This window comes from Spea bombifrons, chromosome 5 (genome assembly GCF_027358695.1).
Source record: "Spea bombifrons isolate aSpeBom1 chromosome 5, aSpeBom1.2.pri, whole genome shotgun sequence".
Classification (NCBI taxonomy): domain Eukaryota; kingdom Metazoa; phylum Chordata; class Amphibia; order Anura; family Pelobatidae; genus Spea; species Spea bombifrons.
In genome coordinates, this window is record NC_071091.1 from 30792096 (window position 1) to 30819467 (window position 27372).

The following is a 27372-nucleotide window of genomic DNA, read 5'->3' on the forward strand; positions in this document are numbered from 1 at the left end:
TAGCTCTCTCAATCTTCAGAAATGTTCATCCAATTTACTATCTCACATCTCAAACATGTCATGCCCTAACCTTGCTACGTGTCTCTATAACTTCACCCTCATATCTCCTCTTGTGGATGTAGCCACAACTACCAATCGCTCTTCACAACGCTCATTCTATGTCTGACTTCCTACACTATAATTTCATGCTGCGTTCCCACTACGCTTTTACCCTTGCTAAGGAAACCTACTTCACTTTCCTTATCTCCTCCCTGTCGCACAACCCTAAATGACTCTTCCGTAGTTTCAATTCCCTTCTCCTCCCTATCATAACTAGCCCTTACACTTGCCTTATGTCAGGGTTCTCACCCTTCCTCTGCTCTATTACTTGCTTTTCTGTTCAGCAAACAGGAACACCACAGCTGATACTAATGAGCAGCCTTTCAGTCCTCCGTTTCCTGGGATACCTGATAATCAGCCGTCCCCTTTTCCTGCTCTGATCTATTTAGCGCCAAAGGCCCAGTATCTCTCTGCCCCTGCATGGTCTCTGACTTCCAAGCGCGTTTACCATTCTTTCTTCTGTTTATCTGTGTTGGCCCTGGCTTGGCTGACGTTCCTGACTACGTTGTCCTCCGGTATCCTGACTTTGGCTTGCCTGAGTACCTGTTTTGGCTCCTGATTTGTATTTTGACTACGTCTCTGGATTTTCGCTATTGCTTTATTTATATTTAATAAAGGTGTGATTATACTGCACCATAGGTTTTGTGGTTCCTGACACCATACAGCCTCTGACAGTAAATACCGTATTTGCTCGATTATACAACGACCTGATTATAAGACACCCCCCCCAAAATTTGACTATTAATTTAGGAAATAAGACTACCCTATAGGAAAAAAGTTTTAATAGTAAATATGAATTCACTATTTTTCATAGTTAATAAAAACTATGATTGAAAAAAATGCATTTCTTGTTTTTATTTCATTTTACTTTGCCACCCCCCAGTTATACACATCTGTCCCCAGTTATGCACATCTGCCTCCCAGCTTGCCACTCTGCCCACCAGATGTGACTTATAACCCCCTATATGTCACTCTGCCCCCGATATGACACTCTGCCCCCCCAGACTTACCAATACATCCCCAGACTTGTCTCCTGTGCTTCAGACTGTGAACGTCTGCACGAGGCGTCTGCTGTTATCCGGCACTTCCGCCAGGGCTTCTATGACTGAGCACCGGTCATGTCACACCCGCGCCCCTTCATAAAAAACCTGCAGCAGCAGAGGTTGTCCTCCAGCTGCCAGAAAAGAGGATCCAGGTCCCTTGCAGCACTGTGGGGATCTGGATCTTAGTTTTATAACCAAACCTATATTCAAGGTCTGATTATAAGAGTACTTCAAATCTAAGACAAGTGGCATTTTAAAGAGCATTTGCTCTTTATATTCAAGCAAGTACGGCACTTCACTAATAAAAATGAAACTCAGATATGTTATATCTCCACATCATCTTACCCAGCCTCTCTCATGTACTCTTGCCCCTACACTAGCTCATATCTTTAACATTAGCAAACTCATCTCAATCATGCTGATGGCACCTATCCTCTCCTGCTCTTTCTCCCTGTCTTAGATTGTGTAACTAACTGCATTGCCTCTATCTCTAACTGGATGTCTGCACATTTCCTAAAACTCAATCTCTCTAAAACCAAACTTCTCATCTTCCCTCTGCCTAATCCTAATATTACCTCAACAAATTTCCTCAATGTCAATGATGCAATCATGCCCCTGTACCATCTTGTTGTCTTGGTGTCACCCTTGACTCAGACCTGTCATATCCAGTCTGTTTCAAAAAATCTGCCATCTTAAAAACATTGTCCCTTCCTAACACAAGATGGCACTAAGGCTCTTGTCTACGCTCTCATTATCTCCCACCTTGACTATTGTAAACCTGCCTTAGCTGGCCTCCCTCATACCTGTCTCGTCCCTCTACAATCCTCCATGAACTCTGCTGGCAGACTTATGTTCCTCACCCATGGCTTTACTAACACCTCTACTGCAAGACCCGCCTATGAACTTACACTTTAGCGTCATTCCTTCCATATTCCCAAGTCCACCATTCCTAGTACCTCTTCTGCAATATTTGTGTGGCTGGTCCACCCCTTGTGCAATACTAGTGTGGCTGGTCCATCCCTAACTGTGGCACACCTCTTGTGTAATACATCCCAACTCCGTCTAGATTGTAAGCTTGTTTGAGCAACTGTTGATTCTCTAATCCAAATGTATAATTATATTATGTTATATATATGTTACTTGTTATGTCCTGTTTACCCAATTGTACAGAGCTGTGGAATATGATAGCGCTTTATAAAACAATACGCCAATATATAGAGGCATTTGCCTTTATTGCAAGTGAATTTTGAAAGATACTTTTAATGGATTGCCATGCATCTACTAAAGCATATAAACAAACTTCACTCATTTCTCATGCTGTGATCTGCTGTATTGTTAAAATAAATGAGGTCACACGTAATTAAAAAGCGCTCATGCTTAATTTCACCCCCTGGCATTTGCTTTTTTCTTTTTTTTAAACTTCACATTCTAAGAAAAAGAACAGCATTGACCTGCATTTCCTAATTATGCCTTAATGCCAAGGAAATATAAAACAGCTTAGAGGGGAAAATCATATTAGGCCATAATTACTTATTAAGTCATATTCACATGATTTTTTTTTTTACCTTGTCATCTAATTTTCGTGCACTGAAGGAAAGTTCCACATAGTCATCGTTTCCGGATAATTCTTCAGCAATGACCTAATGAAGACAGCAAAGTTACATTTTGTTCGAAATGTTAACATTTTTACTAATGTATATATATATATGTATATATATATATATATATATATATATGTTTTGAAAATAATAATACATTTACTATTTTACATAGGATTTTACATTTCAAGAGTGATAGTTATATCAGAATGTCTTTGTCTTAATGAAGAGTAAGGTGACCTCATTTTTTTTGTCTTGATTACGAGTAGGGTGACTTATAAAGATTTGAAGCATGTGACATCAATGTGATACAAATGCCTATGGGACGGCACAGTCACACATTGTTCCATTGATGTATTATTGACTCTCATTCCCACTCATCTAATGTATATATACAGTATATTTGCCATTGTATCATAACAAACTTGCACTGTTTTGTACCGTTATTGCTTTGTTCCTGTACATGATGTGGCTAGATTGGCTTGACCACTTGTTAACACAAGCTGACAGCTACCTGCCATAAAGGGAGTATGTATAGACAAGAGGGCCATATGTCAAGTATACAGTCTTGTCAATCTGCCTTTTGCTTTACTGACCTCTAAGTTAAATACTTGAATATATCTGCCCATTAGTGATCTCTTGTCTCTGATATTTATTTGTTTTCTGTGGCACAAAATGGGATCATTTTCGCCATTAACATTAACAGACTTGTCAGATATGAGCGTAAAGTGATTCAAGAAGCATAAAAGTGCCATCATCCATTACAAGTATAATTAATGGAGTGCTCTAGTGCTGCAAAGGTCAAGTGCTAAGGTATCACTCTCTGTGCTTTCTACTTTCTAAGAAGCACAACAAATAAACCCATGTCCCACACCAAAAATAAGAAAGAAGAAAAAAAATGAAACAAACAAAAACCACCATTTTCTATTACAAATATTTAAAAAACAAACACATTTGTCAAACATTAACCTCTACTCTATAATTATTTTAATGTAGAGTTGATTAATATCTAATGGATTTCCAACATCACAAATGATGACTCGTAAGATTTTAAAATATTTTAAATCTCCAGCCTTGCACAGGTACACACGTTCGCCCACATTACATTATAGTTATTTATATAGTGCCAGCAGATTCCGTAGAGTTGTTACAATCAGCGGAATAATTTAAAATCACACACAATAACAAACTGGTACAAAAGAAGAAAAGGACCCTGCTCTTACGAGCTTACAGTCTAGTCGGTGGTTGAGGAAATGAAAGAATAGGGGAGGACCAGTGGCGGAACTACCGGGGTCGCAGGGGTCGGGACTGCGACCGGGCCCTGGAGTTATGCCAGTCAGGGGGGCCCAAGGGGTGCCGAGCGGTCGTTTTCAGTCTTGGGCCCCCCTGACTGACAGAAACCCAGGATGCCTCTGCTCGCTGCCGCCGGCGCTCAGCAGTGAAGCGCCGGCACCCGAGACAAATACCTCACGCTCCCAACACAGGAGTTGACGGTAAGTGACCTACAAAGGGGGGGGTAGGGAGGGAGTGGGTAGATCGTGAGAAGGGGGGGTAGGGAGGGAGTGGGTAGATTGTGAGAAGGGGGATAGGGAGGGAGTGGGTAGATTGTGAGAAGGGGGGTAGGGAGGGAGTGGGTAGATTGTGAGAAGGGGGGTAGGGAGGGAGTGGGTAGATTGTGAGAAGGGGGGGTAGGGAGGGAGTGGGTAGATCGTGAGAAGGGGGGTAGGGAGGGAGTGGGTAGATTGTGAGAAGGGGGTAGGGAGGGAGAGGGTAGATTGTGAGAAGGGGGTAGGGAGGGAGAGGGGAGATAGTGAGAAGGGGGTAGGGAGGGAGAGGGGAGATAGTGAGAAAGGGATAGATGGGTTGGGGGTGGGGTTGGGGGTGGAGTTGGGGGTGGGGGGGCCCTTAACAGATTCTCGCACCGGGGCCCTGAGGTTTCTAGTTACGCCCCTGGGGAGGACTGCTTCAATGAGATGGCTGGTGGCATTGGGGGGAGCGTAAGTAAATGGAAAGTATTAATACTTTCCCTATATATTTCTATTTGAATTGAAAGCCATATACCATTAGAACAGCATATATGGGCTGGCGTAATAACACAGAAGTTAATGGATTTTCAAGCACAGGTCATATGAATGACGGTTACAAGCCACATTCTCCTAGCACCACTCCAGGTTAGCCAATAAATGTGTCTTTAACCCCTTAACGACAATCCCCGTACATGTACGGGGTTGCCGTGCAACGGGTTAACCACAATGCCCGTACATGTACGGGCTGCCGTTAAATAGCTGCATCGCGATCGCCGGCTTTGCAGCATCCACGGAAGCCTCACAAGTGAGGCTGACCGTGGATCCGGGGAGGGCAGCCCTCGGCCGCCGCCGCACCGATCATCAAAGATCGCGGCGGCGCCCGGCTAAAACAGCTTAGGAAGCGATCTGAATCGCTTCCTAAGCATAAATGGTGTTACTGACATGCCTCGATATCGAGGCATGTCAGTAACACTACCCCCCTACCCCGATCACCTTGTGATTGCTCTGAAGAGCAACCACAAGTGCCATCCTGTAAATGACGTTGCCGTCATTCACAGGATGGCATCAACAATAAATATGAGTTCATAGAGGGTCTATCCAGACCCTCTTGTGAACTCTCGAGCTCCTCCTGCAGGTTGAATGCAGGTACTGCATCCAACCATGCAAGGTCAATGGAGCCCAGCTCACTAATGAGTGATTAGTAAAAAAAAATTAAAAAAAATTAAAAAAAAAAATTAAAAAAATGTTTAAAAAAAATAAAAATAATATGGTAACATATAAAAATCCCCACTGTCACCAAAAAAAAAAAAAAAAAAAAAATTAATAAGCAAGTCCTAAAATTCTTTATCTTTACAAAAATTCCAGCATGGAAAGAGTTAAAATATTGGCATTACAAATGCCCATAGGGTGTCTCGTATTAAAAAATGCATGAGTGGATGCGATAAATTGAATTGGCCGGGTTCAAAGGTGTCCCAAATATGGGACATGGGGGCAGTAGGATCAGATGTCTAAATGGCCAAAAAATACACACCTCACAAAGGCGGCCTTTTACCTCCCAAATAACCCAACAAACCCATGCATGTGGGGTATCACTGCGCTCAGGAGATGTTACTGAACACATATTGGGGTGTTGTTTGACAGGGACATATACCAGGAGCGATAAATTTATACCTGAAGTACAACGTGTGTGAAAAAAATACAAAAAAATGTACTACCATAAAGTTTCACAAAGGCTGGTGGTAAAATTAGTGCATGGAAAGGGTTAAATTAGCAGCATGTGAAATACCTTGGGGTGTCTAGTTTTTAAAAATATATGACTTGATGGGGTAAATTGCATTGGCCGGCTTCAAAGATACCCGAAATGGCACATGGGGGGAAGAATTACCAGATTTGTAAAAAAAGGTTTTGAAATAGCAAAACGCTACCTGTACTTATTGCCCCATAACGTGCAGAAAAAAGCAAAAAAACATAAAAACATTGGGTATTTCTAAACTCAGGACAAATAGTAGAATCTATTTAGCAGGTTTTTTCATTCGTTTTTGCAGATGAGTAAAAGTTTTTTGTTTAAAAAGTGAGAAAAAGTAATTTTTTAACAAAAATCCCCATATTTTATCATTTTGTTTATAGTAAATTAGATGATATGATAAAATTAATGGTATCTAAAGAAAGCCCTGTTTGTCCTGAAAAAAACAATATATAATATGTGCGGGAGCACGAAATGAGAAAGAAGAAAATCACAGCTAAACAGCAACACCGAAAAATGTTAAAATAGCCATTGTCCCACAATATACTACGAGTAATAACCCCTATTGTCCTTAAGGGGTTAAAGAAGATACCGATCTGTACAATGCACATTTTAATCTCATCAAAAACATATAGAAACCTCAGTACACAGAATTACTGAATTGTTATAATGAAAGGTATTTTTACTTTTTAGTTGCTCTTTTAGAACTATGTCCAGATCTTATGTCCAGATCTCACATAGTAAATGAAAGCAAGGGGTCTTACCATACACACAGAGACAAGGCAGCACACAATGCTTAGACACAGACAAATGGCAGTTGATTAGGATTTTGTAAACTTCATACCGTTATAGATGATTTCCCTGCTGTGTTTCCATGTTTCAATAAGGATTTTGACAGTTTACGCTGTGATACAATCTGGAACAAAAAAAACACATCTTACATTGTACCTGAAGAATATTACTTTTCTGATACATTTGTCATATTTAAGATAAAATGACCAATCTCTTAAAGGGAAGCTGTCTTTTTGCATATGTAAATCATAAATGTATGAACTGGAATAGTTGCAAAATAATGTTTTTTTGCTCTGGTGCTCCAAACGTTTTATACTGATGTCTATACGTTGGCTATGCCACGTCCAAACTACAATTTAACCCTGCAGAGATATTCCTGTTTTCCTATATTTACAGCAATGTAATCATTCAAAGTCTAAATGACGCCTTTAGCACAATGAGAAGATAGATAAAAGGGTCAGAGATGTACAAATTGTCTAGAACAACCAAATAGAAGAATCTAAATTATTTCCTAGAATCTAATTATTTCCTATAATTCCCAAAAATGTATATGTTAAAGGGGAATCTATATTTAATACTATATTTAAACACTACAGCAATTGTTTTTTTCCTTACCTGTTACGTACCTCCAACATAGCTGCACCCGTGGGGTTAAATTATAATGTTTCTTTAGTATTCCTTTTTATGTCTACTGTATGTTGGATGAAAAATCTTAGGCATCAATATCCCTAACTAATGACATCATAATCCAGTTACTTGAATCTACATTTGGCTCTGGCTGGTGCTAGATAACTGGCTTCCGAAAGTACACCTTAAACAGTCAGGTAAAGCAAATTATTGCGCGGCAAGTAGCAGAATGCTTCCCTAATATCTTTGGAACAAATCTCCCACTGTCATCTAATCAGATGATTAGTCTTGCTAACACTGACACATTGTGATGGCTGATATGAAGCATGGACCATCTGTAATTTTTAAACTTCTTTGCAAAAAAAAAAGCTTTATGTCAGCACAGATATTAATTAACAATTGATGTAGTGCAACTTCTTAGCTAGGTGGACCAAACTGTGACAATTGCAAACTGCGATGACAGCAGAGAGGGCACAGAGAGATCAGGTGCAAAACAAATGGCCACAGCTGTGGAGTGCAGTTGTGGCACACAAGGAATGATGCAGCTGTGAAAACCTCCAAACACCTGATACTTTTCCACTCACTCACTGGTAGGATGATAAACAAGGAGATGACACATGTGACAAGCAAGACCATTTGTCTCTTGACAAAGATTTCCATCACTGCTAGAGCTGATGAAGCTGCAGGAAAACCGCAGAACGTTCTACACTATTACAGCGACAGCCCCAATCATGAAGAATCCCACCAAAGCAACGTTTCTGCTACAAATTTAGACTGGGATTTTAAGTATCTATCTGCCTGTTTCAAGACAAATGCCTTTCATAAACATAGAAGGAGCTGCAAAATATCAGTGTACTTTTAAAGTATGTATGATTTCCGTTTTTTGAAGTTAAGTATGCACTTACTTGTCCCAAGGTGCATTCCATGCCACCCAGAAAGTCTGCATCCTTCAAACCATTGTGATTGCTGCTAATGTCATGAACCTCAAAGCGCAGGCGCTGAACTTCTTCAAAATAAAAATCAACTGTGAAAATCTTTGAGAAAATTGGGTTTATGCATGTTCTGATCACTTCTGTTCTATCCACCTATAGCAAAAGAAACCAAAATAATTATTAGTACTATTTAAAACAACTGCAGATCAGCAATATGACATTTTATATGTTCAAATTTGAGCCATACACAGTCTTTTATTATTCAATATGCCTTTGGTAATGTGTAAAAGCCAGACTAAACTGGTAAATTAGACCTTTACTTGTGTATACAATACATAGCTGCTTTCACAGGCTAGCTAATGACTCCTTATCTCTTTCACACTGGTGCTGCATAAGCAGAACAATTTTGTTGCATGATAAGCAAAGTTTCTTTGAGGAGCCAGATTCATATGTCCCTCTTTCCTCCCCTGATGAACCTTTTGTGTAGGATCTTAAGATTTTTTGGTGGGTATGAGTGTGTCCTCCAGTGTGTTCTACAACCAGGTACTGCAGGAATAATAGAGGGATGAAACAGAGGCATCTAGACAAAGGCAACAGGAACCCCCAAGCTTCTTCTAAACATAAGCAATCTTTCAGACTTTGGTCTTTCACCTGCAGAGACTAAATTATTGTCTAACAGTTTGGGTTATGCACCAACATGTCAGTTCCATCTATTTTTCACTACTTGTGACATCAGTACTACACTGAAAAAATATTTGTTTCTGAAGTTCTGAATCTTACATCTCAGTTGAGGATATAGATGAATGTCCGTATATTGAAATGGGATAATAAGGATTAATTGTATTATACTGGAAAACCAGCCCAACCTTTAGGGCAGCGGCCCCCAACCTTTTTGGCACAAGGGACCGGTTTTGTGGAAGTTCTTTCAGGGACCACCGGTTTGATTCAAGTGCATTACATTTGTTGTGCATTTTACTTCTATTATTATTAAATGTAATATATATATATAAAAAATATTTGCAACTTGGTTGTCTTTCCATCCATAAAAAAACACATAAAATTGTGCCACTCTGCCCCCTAGATATGCTACTCTGCCCCCAGATATGACACTCTGCCCCCCCCAGATATGACACTCTGCCTCCTGATATGCCACTATGTCCCCAGATATGCTACTCTGTCCCCCAGATATGTTTTATGCCCCCTGATATGCCACTCTGCCTCCTGATATGCTTTATACCCCCTAGGCATGCCACTCTGCCTCCTTACATGCCACTCTACTCCCCTAGATATGCCAGTCTGCTCCCCTGATATGCTTTATGCCCCACTAGACGTCTACGTCTGCGCAATGCGCGTAGACAACCTATGTTGCTTGTCACATCCACCAGGGCTTCTATGCCGGCGCTCCATCATAGAAGCCCCAGCGGAAGTGTCGGCAGCAGCGGAAGTTGTCTGCCCGCATCGTGCTGACCTTCCACGGCTACCACAGAGGAGGATACAGGTCCCCTGCAGAGGTATCCTCATCTCTGGCAGCCGGGGGAAGTCTGTGCGATGCGCTCAGACAGCCTCCACTGCTGCCGGGGCTTCTATGTTGGAGCACTGCAAGGTCGTGTAACACCGGTGCTCCTTCATAGAAGCCCGGCAGCAGTGCCGGCAGCACCTTGGTTGTCTGCAACGCACAGACGTTTACAGCTGCCCAAGAGGAGGATCCAGGTCCCCTGCAGCGCTGCGGGCGATATGGATCCTCACTCTGCTGTTTGCCCGCAGCAGGGCTAAATAAAAAAGAAAAAAAAACACCCGCTCGACCCCCAGAACTGCTGGGTTGGGGACCCCTGCTTTATGGGATGGATACTCAGGGTCAAGCGGACATGCAGGATGGATGTGTGGATGATGTCATGGAGAGATAACGTTGCACTTGATTCTGTTGACTTGAGTTTGTGGCTAGCTCACAGACCCTTCCACTCTTGGCCTAATTCGAGGTGGGACCTGGGGTGGGGGGTGCCCCGCGATCACACTCACCCAATTACCCAACACCCTCCATTACCCTACCTTCCCTGCAAATTTCTTTGCCCTTTCTCCTCCAATTTCCCACAAATTCACCACAAACACAGACACATCAATAATACTAATTTGATCGCAACCCTAGATAATTGGTATGTGTTTGTATTGCTTCCCATTTGCATTTATTCTTGATAATATGTAAACAGTGTGTGTCACCTTTCCTTATACCAATAATTTGTTTGATTTTGTTGCCTGTGTCCCCTTTCCTTTGTTTGTTTTTATTTTCCTTTTTCAATAGACATTGATTTGCCCAAAAAATAAAATAAATAAAGCTTATTTAAGATAACCTAGTGTAAGCACCAGTAAAGTAGAACAAAAGGCGCTGAATAATTTGAAGCGTAACAATAAAATTGTGATTCAGATAAAGGAGGTTCCGTAGTTGTACAAAATACACAGGATTATCGTAGAGAGGGCTGGAAACATTTACTGAAGCTTATGAACAGTTGAAAATAAACCATCTTGCCAAAGTTAAAAGCGGAATTGAAGGATTTGATTGATGATGGGTTAGAGGCAGGCATTTTTGATAACAAAGTGGAACACTTCTTTTTATTTCATTTTTCTTATTTGTTTTTCCACATTGAGGATACAGAAAGAAAAAAGGGAGAGCGATAAGGGGGTGAGATACAGTGCACCTTCAAATCCATATCAGATCTTTGTTTACATTAAAGTGGAAGAATGTTTAATGGTAGAACATCCAGTGGCCCCTATTTTACACCATCTGCCTGAGGTCCACAAATCAATCAGGGACCCAGAGTTTACTTTCTTCAAAGACGTGAGATGGCGATGGGTGTTAAATTTGAACAAAGCTAGAACAGCAAAGTGTGCCCCCCCAACATCATTTTTAGGAAATATTTTTGAGGAAAGTAGATATCTAAATAATAAGGAGATTTTTGAATGACTCTGCCTATGTTCTTTAAATATGATAAAATAAAAGAATTTATACTACGCCTGCTGTGCAAACCTGTACTCACTGTGGTTGTTATATAACGAGAATGGCCACTGCCAATTGAGTGGAGAAGGTAGTTGTTTGTGATTTGGATTTGTTTGACTGGTGTGGATTTCCCGTGGATTAATGGCAAGCATCTAGCATCACAGAGATTAAGCGGCTTCACTTATTTTTGTACAATAAGATTATCCTAAACATACTATAAACGCAAGGTACACGTAAGGTTTCAATTCTCACAGCAGGTAGCAAAAGGATTGGACCTTTGAATCAAGGGTCTGTTTTTTGTTAAGGGATGGCATCAGAAATCTAGCTTCCCCTGTAAATTCGACAAAACGATGCAGAAAAAATACAAATAGAAATGTGTAGAGCTCTGATTTAAAAGGTTACTTTGCCCATACAGGATTTGTATCTTTGTGAACACTGCAAGCACTTTACGCTGTCTTTAATGAAGGTGTGATTCTTGAAATGATCCCTTTTCACTTGCTTTGTGAAGAATGATAAGTCAACACAGAAAAGATAACAGATACACGCTACTGATCTGTCTGCTTTCACATAATTCTAAATGCACACTCAGCCTTGTGCCGAATACACATTGACCCCAATCAATACAGGATCATCTGTTCTAAGAACTTCTGGCTGGAACAAGAATCAAATGTCTGATGGTAGAGATAAGATATAGCCAAACAGAATAAATTGGTCTGGAAATATCTAAGAGTCGGGTACTTCTTTAAAATGTGCTATATATCAGCTGCAAATTAAAGAAACCAAAAAGCCAACATTTTTATAACATAAGAAAGATATTAACAATACAATTTAAACGTATTCAATTGGCTTATAGTTCCTAAAATATGTGCAGGTGTGAGCATTAAAATGATATACATTAAATAGACAAAAATGAAGTCTTTTACCTTCAACATACATATTAGGGTGATAAAGAGATTGTGATAAAAGGTTAATATATATCTTTGAACCTCAAATAGTATGTTGCTGGTTCAGAAAAGAGGATGACTCTTAAGCTTCTTATTGCAAGATACTGGAGGAAAAATTCTGTCCCTACCCTAAATGAGATAATAAGGCAGATGGATTTTAAGGGATGGATGGGAAGGTCAATAGATATATGAATTATAACAACCTTGAGCTTTACAATCAAATTTTCCTATAGAAGCTCTGGACTTTTTATCTATAAATCTATTTCTATAATATTATCATGGTCCGCTACAGTTCATTGACCTAGACTTCATCCTACACAGATCTCATTTTATTAATTTATGTTGTATTTTGACATTGTATATGTATGTATATGTTTATATACAAAAATAAATAAAAAATAGAAAGAAAGAAAAGAGGATGACTTGGAAAATAAGTTGGTTATTAAATTGGAAGCATCATCAAAAAACAATATTGTCATATAAAACAAAAAAAAATAGCTGATGCTGGATTCTGGTTTTTGAGGAAGCATGGTGGCCATGGACGGATACTTTATGTTTGAATTTCCAGACAATATTAGCATAGGGACTACACATACAATCCTATAAATGTTGTGAGTATAATATTGTTTTAACCAAAGGATCGTGCACATTGTGTAGATTAAACATAGATATGGGTTTAGTAAATTAGAAACTGGAAAAGGTTGTTAGAGAACATTTTTGCAGTAACATATTGTGCTATTGTTCCCAAGAAACTATGTAGAACACAGTTAATGTAATTGAAGAATAAGTTCCTACGGTAGTGGCTATTTCTTGACTCTATTTTAATTATTTCTAAAGTCCCACAGAACCAGGTTAACAAAGCTTATAAAGTATGTTCTATTTCCCTGTGCTGATTTTTACACATTGTTCCACAGACCTGTAATTTCTGGAGTTACCTAGGCAAATTTGAAACACTTCTCAGCTGAGATTAAATGTATTGAGTGTAATGACTCACCCTCCTTAACATTTGCTTTGAATTTAAAAGCTTTAAATGTTGGTAAAACCAAGATCTTTCTGAACCCGTTGCCTCGTCTTTTAGAGTGTCCAATTGACTTTACCTTTTCTGTTGCACCCCAGTTGGCATGGTATCTGGAAATATAGTGTTTATCTCCTATGCTCTCAGGGGTGTCGATTGTGTTTATTTTATAGTCCAAAAAAACAAGGGAACTTTGATTCCTAATGCCTTGACAAAATGCTAGTTAAACTCTCTTATCGCCACCTATTTTATGAGCTGCAGTGTTTTCAGATGAATTCAGTTTAAATATTCTTATCTTTTATTTATATAGCGCCAACAATGTACGCAGCGCTTAATACAATGCATATATTCAAGGGGTATGACAAGATGAGAACTGACAGACTAAGACAAACCGATACATTAGGTGGAGAGAGCCCTGCTCGTCATTTTACTATCTTGTTTAATCAACAAAAGCACCATAGTGACACCAGTTGACCATTTTCATCATGTCTTATAAGGACACAGAAACAAAACCCCAATGAACAGAAACTGGGAGTTTAATGCTACCATGTATGCTATTAACACATTTTCAGTAACTTTTGGTAAACCGCTTCTCCACTTAAGGAAATGAAAGTACCATTTTCACTGCAGGTCATGGGAATCGGAAATACAATTAGTGGTGTGAGTTCTGTGCAGTTTTTTGTTTCCTGTTTTTTCCCTCCAAAAATAAGACATTAAAGTGAAGAATTAGAAGCATTATTGCCCCTCCTTTGTAAAGTCACAGCTTTCCCAACATGATGAGTAAAAATAATTTAATAACCTATTGCGATCTAAGCTTTTATTTGATGCCTAATGTAGCATATTTTTTACACAGCAATAGGCTCACTTATTTACATTTTTAATATCTACTTGACAGATTTTTCCACACGTCACAGGAATGACTGAAACTCCGGCCAGCACTAAAGGATTAATTTATAAGAAAATATAATTAATGTTCATTTCAAGGAAAAGAGGAATCGAGTGATGTGCTAGGGTGGCTGTGTGTGTGAACTGTAGGGCATTATACTGTAGTGATCCATCAGTGCACTAGCAATAAAAAATAAGCCTAATGAAGGGCAATTAGGCACAGGGGACTAGGAGGTTAATTGTCTGGTTGACTTCACTAATTTATTGATAAAGAGTGATCACTGATGACTGGAGTCAGTGGTACACAACTCCAGACAGCAAACATGCCACGGTTTTTGGATATCACAGCTTAAACATACGCAGTTTCAACATTCATTAAGCAACTTGTTTTTAGGCAAGACTCCTGGAGCACGTCTAACGTAGACTTAAGGACACTAAAGAATACTATAACTTTGTATGTGATTTAAAAATATTTTTAGCTCAGTTTTTTCCTGTATGGTAGATATCCTGACTTGCTCGCATCCTTTGAGGCCTGGTCTAAATAACAACACCTAATAAATGACAGTCATCTATGTGCATCTTGTAAAAGAAATTTAAAGGCAGGTTTGAAAGTTGGAGGCAGTCAAAGGTGGAAATGGATGCATTGATAAGTGTGTCAAGGGTGCAGGGTATTTACTGACACCATGACCTGCAAACAACTTCTCATTTAACATTACACTTTATTTAAAACATTTCATTATAGGAAGCAATTTCTAACAGCACTTTTTCATTGTCATGGAGCTATATAACATACAGTCACATACTTTACTCCAAATAAATAGGGAGACCACTGAATGGAAGAGAGACCGTTGTATTTGATGGTTGAAGTAGTAGACTAAGGTGTAACGTGCAGATAGTAAGCAGAATGATTTCTGTAATAAATCTATGTGATATATTACACTATATATATATATATATATATATATATATATATATATATATAGTAATATGTATTCTAGAAAGTGAACAATGTACATAGGTGAGCTGGTTTCTACTTGTTCGGTTTCATGTGTGACCTTATTAAAAGGTTCATAGAGACCCATTGTGCTTTCGATTCTGGGATTGATCTGGTAATAGGATAGTTTTGTATAGACCTACTTATATTATTTGAAAAAAACACTTTTAAATACTAATGTATGTCATTAAGAATGAAGTTTTGCCAGCTCTACATTAACAAGGATGAGGGCTTTTTAATCATAGCAGCTGGGTTTTTTTTGCGAGCACTCAGTCTGATATGTGTGCGCAAAGCAATTTAAACTTCTGCTCTGAGTACATCTAAGTGAGGCAGTTCATACGCGATATTCTCATTTCAGAAGAACATTTCTGCCAAACAGCCACAATGCTCTGCTCTCAAGCTATTTTATTTTTCTGATTGATTTTGCATAAATATTTCAATGTGTTAATTCAGATAAGATTTTCTAAGCCAATTTCACAATGAAATAACAAAAGTAATATGTTTTAAGAAGTATTAACCTTTAATTTATGCATTTCTTCAATCCTTATTCTTTTTTTTAATTGATTTCCAATTTTAAAAAATTCTGTTTAATGATTGATTGCTGTGATAATTCATAAAACATGGGTTCGATTTAATTCATTGAGTATAGTGTTCCATTAAAGTACCATACAGCTGAAAGCAGAAGTAGCAAAGAAGGTAGTAATCTGACCCGATTTCTAAATATTAATCAGGAAACATTTTTAGACGCTGGCATGGATGTATATTTATTATACATTTATTTAACACATTATACATAGTATGCTTATGTGCAATGATTTTTTACCGTCTGGTTAAGGCATTCTGTCCATGTCACTTAACTTCAGAAGTACTTCAAGCTACACTTGACATATAGTTTTAATTAAAGGTTATCATATAAACCAACATATTTTATACATGGCAACTTGCCATGCGCTGACCCCTAGTCTCTCAAATCATTAGCCTTTAAAGACTGTACTGAAGTGACCTGCTCAAAAGAGACAAATTGTTTAAACAATTATAATCTGTACAAAAAAGATTTGCCTCTTGTATCAAGCACACATTTTAACCTAGTGAAAGGTGGAAGTGAATAATTGCCGATAAGTAAAGGGGGCTTTTCTTTTAATCGTTCAAGGGCACGATTGTGTAGACCTTGCTTTCAATATAAGTGATATTGCTTAGTCATTTTCTTCAGAGAAAAAAATAAAAGTTATTGGTATATTGAACCAAGATGTGTTTCTGAAAGGAATGATGCTCAGGATACTGCCCATATGGCTATATAAACCCAGTTATTCATATCTTTGATTACTCATCAGCTGCAGAACTGGAAATACTCTGCTGATGGAAAGCCAAATAAGGTCAAGTTAAATTGTCAAGCTCAGATATATAACATACATCTAATACAGTATTTTTATTCTACGTGATCTACGTGAACATCTACAGATACTAAACCATGGTTTCTTAAAACAGGATATTTTTGTCGTCAAAGTTCTAAATTTGAAAGTATTTGTTCAAACATTATTGCTTATTTCACTATTAGATTGGCTCACTTAGTATACTGAATTTGGAAAAATGACAGATCTCATCTAACTACGTTCCAACATCAGCACCAGGAGGGATCTACTCAGATGAGCACAGGTGGATCAATCAATGTCTGACTTCTCAATTTGCAGTAATTAGAGCCTCCTGCGAGGAAAAACTGAAACTCTATCATCTTGGGAGTATTTAAAAACCAATGTTCAGAAACAGCTGCAACTACTTCCCTACTTATACATTCTTGGGCTATGATTTTTTGATGCAATCTGACAAAACATGGTTCCAGGTGTATTGGTAGATTTTGATTTTTATTGTGTTTTGACATTTCGCTGCTATTAATGTAATGTTGGCTGGTAGCTTTTAAAAACAGAACAAGTGCCATATTATCAGATAGAAAGAACTCCGCAAAACTGAAAGACTTTCAACTCACAGTAGTTTTTAAAGCTATTTTAAATACTGTAATATGATGTAGTCATAAGCTGGGCTGACACAGAAAGTTAGAGCAAGCCGATAATAGTTGATGCATTTTGCGTTTGATGAATCACTAACTCTCTCCTACAGATGGTTCACTAAAATAGAACAAATCTGTAGTTTTTCAGAGAGCCATTAACGTCATTTATGAATAGTTCTTACGCTCCTAATACTACTGTAAAAAAAATAATAATACAAGTTCAGACTGATGGATCATGCCATGTTTTACGCAGTTCAAGAACAGGAAACAAATCTTAAAATGTATTTTTGTAGATGTAATCTGTGTCTGAGGTAAGTGAAACCAAGCCTTACATTAATGGTAATGTATTAACGCTGTAGAGGCTTATTAAATAGCAACAATAATGATATTTACTAATTAAATGTGGGCTTTTTTTATAGCAGCGGTTTACTGTCACTGACAGCCCCACTAAAGAATAATTCATATTAAATGCATACTGTAATATGCATTCTTCAAAAGATGCAGCTGCCCCCCTCCTGTGTGGTCCCATGATTCTCCAAGCAGCCAATCAGTGACAGGAAAGCACTCCCAATGAAAAAAGGAGCATTTCCATGCATGCGCATTGGGGGGTTGAAACCCCTCCCTTTAGCATTTGCAGAGTTGGAACTGGCCGATGGTAACTATATCCCATGCATGGGGATCTACTGCACAGAGAATAGCTGGGGGTTGGGGAAAAAGGGCAAATGCATACGATGAATCTGTATAATCCCCCATGACCCAGGGCAGTGCCACCAGCAGCCCCTCAAGACGGGTTGTGTTTGGGAACCACAAAGGCCAAACAGACTCTGAACAACCACAGCTTGGTTTACCATTATTTATCATCATCTGTCTTACTGGTCATAGCTTAACGGAAAGTGTTTAAATGATCCTTTATAAATATAAGTAGTTTGCAACCGAGTGCTACTCACACCAATCTGGCACTTGTTTCCAGAGGTAAACTGCTCATATGAGGCACTATTGTACTTGACAAATGCGTCATCACTTCTACACACAGCCTGTCCACAACCCACGTTCATACTACACTGTAGTATGTATTCACTACAAATGTAACATACAGGTCCAGACTGGGGATTAACATAAACCTGGGCATCTTAAGTCCTGCTACAAATATGTTACATATGAGCAGCCTTGTAAAATATGTCTGGCCAGTCACACTGACTTTACATTACTCTATAAAACTTATATCTTTCATCAATTACCTTGATCCCCTCTTTTGTACCTAGTTATGACTGGGTTTCAGAAAACAATACATTCACAAGGCATCCTACTTGAGCATTAAAATGTAGCATGCAGCCGCGCATATCCAGCCGTTGGTTGAACTTATGGCGTCTGCTGGCCTTTGTGCCAAGGCGATCTCATCATCGCTGTCAGACCCATCATTCATTATGGCATGTGAGCTGTTCATTTTTCTATGCATTTTGCAGGGCCAACTCAGCTCTTCTGGCAGGAGCATCTCACATTGTTGTCTGTTTATAATACATGCCAGCAATACATTTGGATCATTTTAATAACCTCTGTAAAGCTATTGGGCACTAAATGCAGATGTCCAACTGAAACGTTTAATATTACAACAGAGATTGTATTAGATCTTTTATTACAGGCTCACTCCACATTACAAACAATGCTTATTACACACCATTATCTTATCCCTTTTGTTCCTAAAATAGTTGTATGTATGTCAGTTCAATTTGCTCTCTCTTGTCACTGAACAAATAGCTGTTTACTCAGTTAACCAAACATAATATCTCTAGCAGATTCTTTATGACATCCCTGAATTCCAATGGTGTCATAAAGCCTGGATCGCTCATGGAGACAGATGTATGTCATGTATATAGCTAGGTGGATCATGGTTGGTTCAAGCCCAATACTGCTCAAACCCCTCCGTGGTAAAATATAAAAGCCAACAGTTACATTTGTATTATGTTGGTAAATTTCCAAGCTTTATACCCCAAAGTACCCTATTATAACCAACAGTATTCAAAATATATATACTGCCTTTACAGTAAAAACTATTCACTAAAAGCAGCCTGCAATTTCTTGCATCTCTCTATGTATAACACTCCTCTTCTAATAAAATGGGATTGTCTGGGACACCAAAAGTTATTCTAGATTGCTACTCACTACATTATTTAATTATTGCAGTTGATTTTTATTTTTAGTGAAAAAATAATTAGATGCAGAGTACACAGTAGACATATTTAAACCACAAGTACATAATGATCATATCATTAGTCAGTATTAATCAGCATATTTTTACATAATTACTATACAAATTCCAAACACACAACAAACGTATTTTCTGCTTCCCTGAAATTGTGCCTGTGATTCAAAACACAGTTTATATATTTAATGATCTTGTGGTTGCTTTTTTTGGTTGCAATGGAGTACAGATGAGGAGTCCTACACATAGTACACACCAGAAGGGACCACCACTTTCTCATAGAGACTGGGCAGTAGGTTATCTTGTGATTAACCAACCTACGGTGAGGAATATACTTGGATACAACACCAAGAACAAAACTGGAAAGACTACACATTTAAACTATCCCTCCTTTTTTGATAACCACACGGTTAGGTTTATGTATTAGACAGTTAGTGTGAAATGCCCGGTGCTAGGTGGGAATAGGTTATCACTTGGCTTTTGTAAATTATTGTACTTTGCGAGTCTGGTTGTGAGTGTAACATGAATATGACCACAAATAAAAAATGTTGCTGTAGTAAATGTCTGGTACTTTATGACGTATAAAAAAATAGGAATTATTCAATTTTATTTAATTCTTTCAGTTAACTGGATCTGTGCATTACATACTAATTGTATTACAACTGACTACGGACTTCTGGCCAAAACCAGTTTAAAATGGCTAGATATCAGTTCTAAATGCTGGTAATTGAGGTCTCTGTCCTGTAAATCCTGACCCAATGGAGAGTAAAACACCACACATAAAACCCTGTCCCACAGTCTTTACAGTCTCTAATAATTGGGGAAACGTAGCACTCTGTACCAGGGGAAAGAATTAATCCCAACGGACCCCTTGTACCCACCTCCCCAAAAACAGAACCCCTTCCAAGGCCATGGCCATGTAGGGAGGAGGCTGGCTTCTAGGCCTCTGCAGGAGCCAAAGTCACAGAGGCATCTGTGACACCGCCAATCCCTGTCATTTGCTTACAACTTAGAAAGCCCTCTATTTTCAGTGTGCATAAAATGATATTTATTTTTATTACAACTCTGCTGAAAAGAATTGCTGATAATAATAGTGTGACTTGCTTGGAGGTTGGCAGCAAAAGGGATAATTACAAAATAAATTAATCCATTTTTTATCATTTTTTAGAGACCAAACATTTTAAAAAGTACATAACTATGGTAGATGGATATGAAATGTAAAATGCAGGGTGTTTAGGATTGTGGGATGCTTGGTGCTATCTGCAACATCGATAAATAATAGCCTTATTCAGATTTTGCTTTTAACATCCACTAAAGGATGATTCATTAATGTATTTACTCCCGTAGTGTTCTCCTAATTGTTTATGCCCAAGTACCTACTACAACAGCACTAATAAGCATTTTCGAAGATAATGGGAACAAATGCTGCACTGTTAATGTCAGCCTTAATGTTTTCTACTAATGGGGTTATTAACTATTTGTTAATCCAGGAGAACATCAAAATAAGATCAATAGTTTCCCTGTACATTAACAGAGTATTTAATGAGCTGCTAAAACTAAAACTATTTTCATGATCAGGGAAAAATGGGACAAACATACCGTACTTTATGTTATGTTAACTATACTCAGTAATGATCAGTGACTCACTAATGATAATCAATAGTCACCAAATGGTTCTAATAAGAAAACCTTTATTTCTCAGGACGTATTAATGTCATGCATTAAGTCACTTGTATTCAGGCAGGGATTTCAACTATATATATATATATATATATATATATATATATATATATATAATATTTGTTAAATCAGAGCTGAATAAGCAGGTGTCAGGTCCACGTGACCCTGAAAATCTGGCCATAGATTACAGTACAAAACCAGATGCTCAGATACAAAATCTGGCAGTTCCCATGGATGATAATTTCTAAAACTTTAAGTTTAGGAACAACCTACAAAAAATGTTTTTGACTAGAATATAAGATATGTAGAATTTGTATGAGAGATTCAGTTTTTTTTTTTAATTATAGGTTATCGTCTTGTCCTATTTTCTGAACAAGGACCCTGACTGTGTTTAAACAAACAAGCACTAAAGGATTGTTAAGAAAGTACCATACAAACACATAAATACATCTACTGGTATAAAAAATATTGGTAAATATCCAGCCATAGACATACATAACCACATCCCATAAAGTACCTTTTTCCCCATTAGGAAATGTTAGGAGGATGTGGTCCTTTAATTCGAGTTGAGATCTAACACGCAGCACTGTTTAGGCTAAAGCTCCTTGCTAAAACACTGTGACCCACAGGGCATGTTGAGGAGCATACTTAAGTTACATGCTGGGTTGCAGGTTAACTTTACCAGGTTGCCCTAAATGTAAACAGGGTTTTTAACCTCATTTCACCCTACTGTTAATCACCACTGTATGCTGTGGATGAAATACATCTTAGTAAATACAAGCTTCCTATGGTTTCATGGAACTGTAAGTTCACTAAAAGTAGCTGAGCTTTTTTTTAAATCAGCAAGCCAAATATGCCACAATTTTATAGCATCCATGTACCATAGTCTATATTTTTATTATTATTATTATCCTTTATTTATATAGCGCCAACAGTTTACGCAGCGCTTAAAACAATACATAAATTCAAGGGATATGACAAGACAAGAATTGACAGACTAAGACAAACCGATACATTTGGTGGAGAGAGCCCTGCTCGCAAGCTTACAATCTAGAGGATATCTCATAACAGTCATAACAGTCAAATAAAAATAATAAGCAAATCAACATCTAAGGGGGGAATGCAGCTGACAATCTTATGCATACATTATTTTACTCTTAAGCAGTCTTTTGACAGCACCACAATGTGAGAAGCTTGTTAACAGCATAGTTTTATGGTGACTAGACTTTTCACTGTTGAGATAATGTACACATCAGGGTTTTACAATCTTTAGCCGTGCAATGGACCAAGAAAGCAATTTTCTAAAAGCGGAAAGATAGAAGGCAGTATTCTGGAATCAGCAAGACAGGTGCCGAGAGCAAAGAAGGATTATCGTCATTAAAACTATACCATGGGAGGCAGAAACAAGCATTTGATTGCTTTTTTATTTTGTGCTTAAATCAGAATTCTCAAAATTCAGTGAAAACAGAGACAGTAAGTTTGTATAAATGCAAGTTTCTATATCATGTTTTTGCATTTGTTATGCAGCAGATCAATATGCTTAGGGTGATATTGATCCATATATTTATGACACTAAAAAATAAAACAAAATTGCCTATAAGAGGTATCTTTTGTATTTTTTTCAGCAGGTACCTTAATGTTCTGTTGATATATAAAAGAAAATCAGCAAAGTAATTGCTGGATCATCCATATTTTTCTTTACTTTTTTTTTTTTTTTTAAAGTAAACAGCAGTTACCGTTACCTTTACAAGGTAACCATAATCACATTGATCCATATAAAATTTTTTGAGTACAGGCAGGGGAGGGGGGTGTGTCAAGACCCCGCTCCCGCGACCCGGAGGTTTGCATGATACATGCATATTTTTTATGTTCAACAGGGCTATATCCATCCTTTACATATTGCCCTATATTACATATTTTATTAATACTCCTCCCTTTATTATTGATTTATGTGATGCCCTAAGCCAACCCCCTTGTGAATTAATGCCCCATTGCCCCCCATGCTTGTATATTGCCCCAGCCAGCTCCACATTGTATATTTATCCCACCACCCAGCCCACCCTTTAGTACTGATTTATGTGAAGCCCCCAGCCAGCACCAACTTATGCATTAATGCCCCCACATTGTGCATTTATACCACCCAGCCAGCCCCCCCCTTTAGTATCAAATCAGCCCTGGCACCCAGATTGCATTCACAGGACCTGCATAGCAACCAGACTAGAAGCATAGGACTTACCATCGTTGCCCCCAAACAGCCTCCCTGTGCCATGCTCCCACCCACTTACACATCCATGCTATCACACACATATTCATTCATTTACTCATTCACAAATAGTAATCCACTCATTCAAGGATACTCATTCATTCACATATACTTATTCACTCAATCACACATACTCATTCATACACCCTCCTCCACCCCCTTACCTGAACTACAGATCTCTCTGCGCTGCTCGCAGGGGCCTGCTGCTTCCTTCTGTATTGCTCACTTTCTGTGCAAAAAAACCTCTCTTTTACAGCCCAGGGGAAGCAGGAATGCAGGAGGGTCATGTGACCTAACACAACATGATTCCACTGGGTTCCAGCATCCTCTTGGCTGTACAACACACAGGTAAGCAGCGGGCCCCTGTGGAAGTGTTTGCGGGGGTTGCCCAGGGCCCCTAGAGTGGCTGCCCTGGTCATAGTTGCGACCGCAGTTGCTGCCCCTTTTGCCCAGCGGGCCGGATGTTTCCCACCCCTGCTCAATATAAACCAATATATAGTTTTCCACAAGTAAACTGAAAACCTTTCCCAAGAATCAAGGTTAAATGAGATATGAAAATGACCCCCACATCTGCAGGAGCCCTCCTCCTCCATGGCCAATTAGTGTAAGGAAAGTGTTCCCATTGAAATAATCGAGAGCGCTTTACATGCATGTGAACGTACCCCGCACAGTGTTTACTAAACCAATACTGGAACTGACTGGAGGTACATCACATGCATGGTGATGTGTTCGGCTAAACTTTCAAACTGAGCTGACCCCAAGAATATACAAACATAGCATTTGATCGGTTTCATAGATTTTATATTGCGAGTTGACAGCATCCCACCTATCTTTATGCAGATATCAAGAAACAAATAGTTACAAACAACCAGGTATTTCGTTTATAATTTAACAAAGATACAGCCCTCTGTAAGCCCTTCCCATTAACCATGTCACAAACCATCATCCACAAACAAAATCATCCAAAACACCCTTAGGCTTGATTAATTATTTTCCTAATATTTTGCTTTTAACACTTTGATGCACTAATAATAAATAATAATTCTGAATAATAAGTATTGAAATTAATAGTGAAAAAATAATAAAACCACATTATTGCATCAAACGGGAGAAATGAACTAAATCTAATTGTAAAACTAATATGCAAACAGTATTATATGTCACCTTGAATTTCCGATATGCATTTTATTAAATAAACTGAGGATTCATACTATAAAACATTCTGGCTTTTGAAAATAAATACTGTATTAAATCATTGATAATATCCCTGAACATCAGAAAATCCCATATAACTCTTCACAGCTATAATATAGTTTGACATATGCATAGTTACTCCTAGTCACGAAATTCATCAAGGACAATGAAGTAAACTTCAAAGTATGAATATTCTTTCTTTCAAGTACCTTACTGAAATTTTGATGTACAGATGAAAGGTAAAAAATACTTTCACATTTCTAAAATGGACATTACATAATGTACACATTTTTTTCTATCTAACCTTCCACAATGTAATCAGTATTGAGCAGTGGTCTGTCATTTATTTTAAGTTTTTTAAATACGTTGTTGACACCTCCGTGCATGTTACTATTACAGCTATTGCATTTGATTATTTTACATTATTATTATAACCAGCATATCTTTCTTTATTTGTGTACTCTGTGCTGTCAACTGGAGCAATAACAGGAAGAATATAGATGTAGATTTCAGAGAAATGTAAAGGCAGAGTTGTGAAGTGGTTGACTGTTGGATACCATGATGTCTTTATAGGGAGCCATTTTTTCTAGGGAGAAGGCTGGATTCCCCACTTACAGATAAACTGTAAAAATACTCACACCTGAAGTTATGTTATGTACTTATAGAATATAACAAGCTCAAAGATCCCATCATGGTTTTATTTTTCGTGTGATATCTTTACTGTATAATATATTTTATATATATACTGGCCCGGACTGGGACAAAAAATAGGCCCGGGCATTAAAGACTGAGCAGCCCATTTATTTATTTATTTATTTATTGTTAAGCAAAATTCTGACAAATTTAATATACCTTTTTTTGTTGTCTATTAGGTATATTTCAGCATGCTTTTGTCACTGTAATCAATTAGCATTACATAAATATATAATAAATGAATCATAACGTCATGCAATTTATAAAGCGCTATATCTTTAATGAAAGATTAAAAACAGTAACTAATCTTTGACCATTTAGTTGGTACTTAGAAAAAAAACTAGTGGCAGTGTGGCACTCCTTGGGCCTTGGCTGGTCAGATCACCCTCACGACAAGTGCGTCTGTCAGTCACAGACTCACAGCACAGCACAGCAGGGAAGAAACTCAGACCACCCCAACTGAATTGCGGCGCTCAGCCAATCCTCTAGGCGGAGCAATGTGACTAAAAAAAGTCATCATACACGGGACCCCTGAAGCCACAATTTAGTGCCACTAATCCTTTTTAATAAGATACGCAGGTTGAAATAGAGTAAATAACACAATACCTTTACTTTTGCTCTCACTGATTTCTGGGCCATATAAACAGCACCTGCATGTATAGATCACATACAAACCCTATATTTGCATAAATGATGTATGGAAACATAGCATAGCATGTATAGATCAACAGAATCAACACAAAAACCAAGCTTTGCAGGTATAGATCAACTGAAAATCACATGTTAACTCAGCGTTGAAGGTATAGATCAAATAAACAGAATCAGACATACAAACCCTCTATTTGTAGGTATACAATAATAATGTATGGAAACAGAGCGTACCGGATACAGATCAACTGAATAACACACATCTAGCTTTTGCAGGTAAACTCAGGATTAAACGTATAGATAACCCCAAAGCCAGCCCTAGTGTCCACATTGCCCACATAGAACCTGATCAGCACCCAGATTACACACACATTACAGCCCAGCCTGAGCCAACTTTGTCCCCTAACAGTCCAGTGTAAGACATCTTTATTGGCAAACAGCCCACCCTTCATGTACCATCTTTGCATTTCCCCAAATCACTTAAACATTCATGATAGACACAAACACTTACACATTTACTCACTCAATTATACGAATCATTTACACATATTCATTAATGCACTCTCACAAATCATTCAAGCAATTCATCCACACATTAATTAATTCATGTACGCATTCACACAATTCATCCACACATTTATTCATTCATTCTCGTACGCATTCACACTACCCCATCTACCCCATCACTATGTACCCCCTCTCCCCCTTCTCACTTCCTTCCCCTCTTTCTCACTTTGTACCCCCTTCCCCACTTCTCAATATGTACCCCCTCTCCCCCTAGAGTGGCGGGCCCGGTAGCAGTTGCTGCGGGCTTAAGGGGCAGGTGCCCCTTTTGCCCTGCGTTAAGGATGGCTGTAGAGGCCGCATAGGCCCAGTTAGTCCGGCATAGGCCCAGCTAGCCCCTATGTCAATCAGGCCCTGGGAAAAATGCCCGGTGTGCCCGATGGCCAGTCAGGGCCTGTATATATATATATATTCATTATGGGTGTACAAACATTACCAATGTCAGTGCTTTACTTTGTGGACACAATGTTTTAAGAATTTGTGGATTACCATAATCCAAAATCAGACCATAGTCCAATAATAGAAGACAGCGGTCCACCCAACTCAGGAATAAAATACATAAATTAGTACATATGATTTCTTCAGAATAGTTAATATATAACACTTAATAAAAATGGGAAAAGTATAACAATAAAAGTCCATATTAGAAGATTAAAATGTAATTTACTCCAAATGGTTCACATAAACATATATACTATACATTTAAGGGTGTAAGTAGAAACCACAGGTCCCTGGTGCGAAAATTGCCCCTGGCCCCCCAACAGCTGGTCTGTGCCTTCTTTGCCCCCCTCTGCAACATACACTCTGGCACACATATATAAACATACAGATACACATTCATTCTAACACATCACCCCAATTGCACATCCACGCTCACTCAAAAACACAATTACACATCCATGCTCACACACACACACACACAATTACACCTGCATGCTCA

At 38.3% G+C, this 27372-nt stretch overlaps 1 protein-coding gene across 1 annotated transcript in view; it reads right to left on the bottom strand.

The window, feature by feature from the left end:
- CPNE4 (copine 4) overlaps positions 1 to 27372 on the bottom strand; it is a 126702-nt gene that overhangs the window by 40742 nt on the left and 58588 nt on the right. The window contains exons 3-5 of the mRNA XM_053466333.1: positions 8335 to 8514; positions 6855 to 6926; positions 2708 to 2782 (exon numbers count right to left, since the gene is read on the bottom strand). Of these exons, the coding sequence (XP_053322308.1) occupies positions 2708 to 2782; positions 6855 to 6926; positions 8335 to 8514 (327 nt within the window). The remainder of the gene's footprint in view (positions 1 to 2707; positions 2783 to 6854; positions 6927 to 8334; positions 8515 to 27372) is intronic.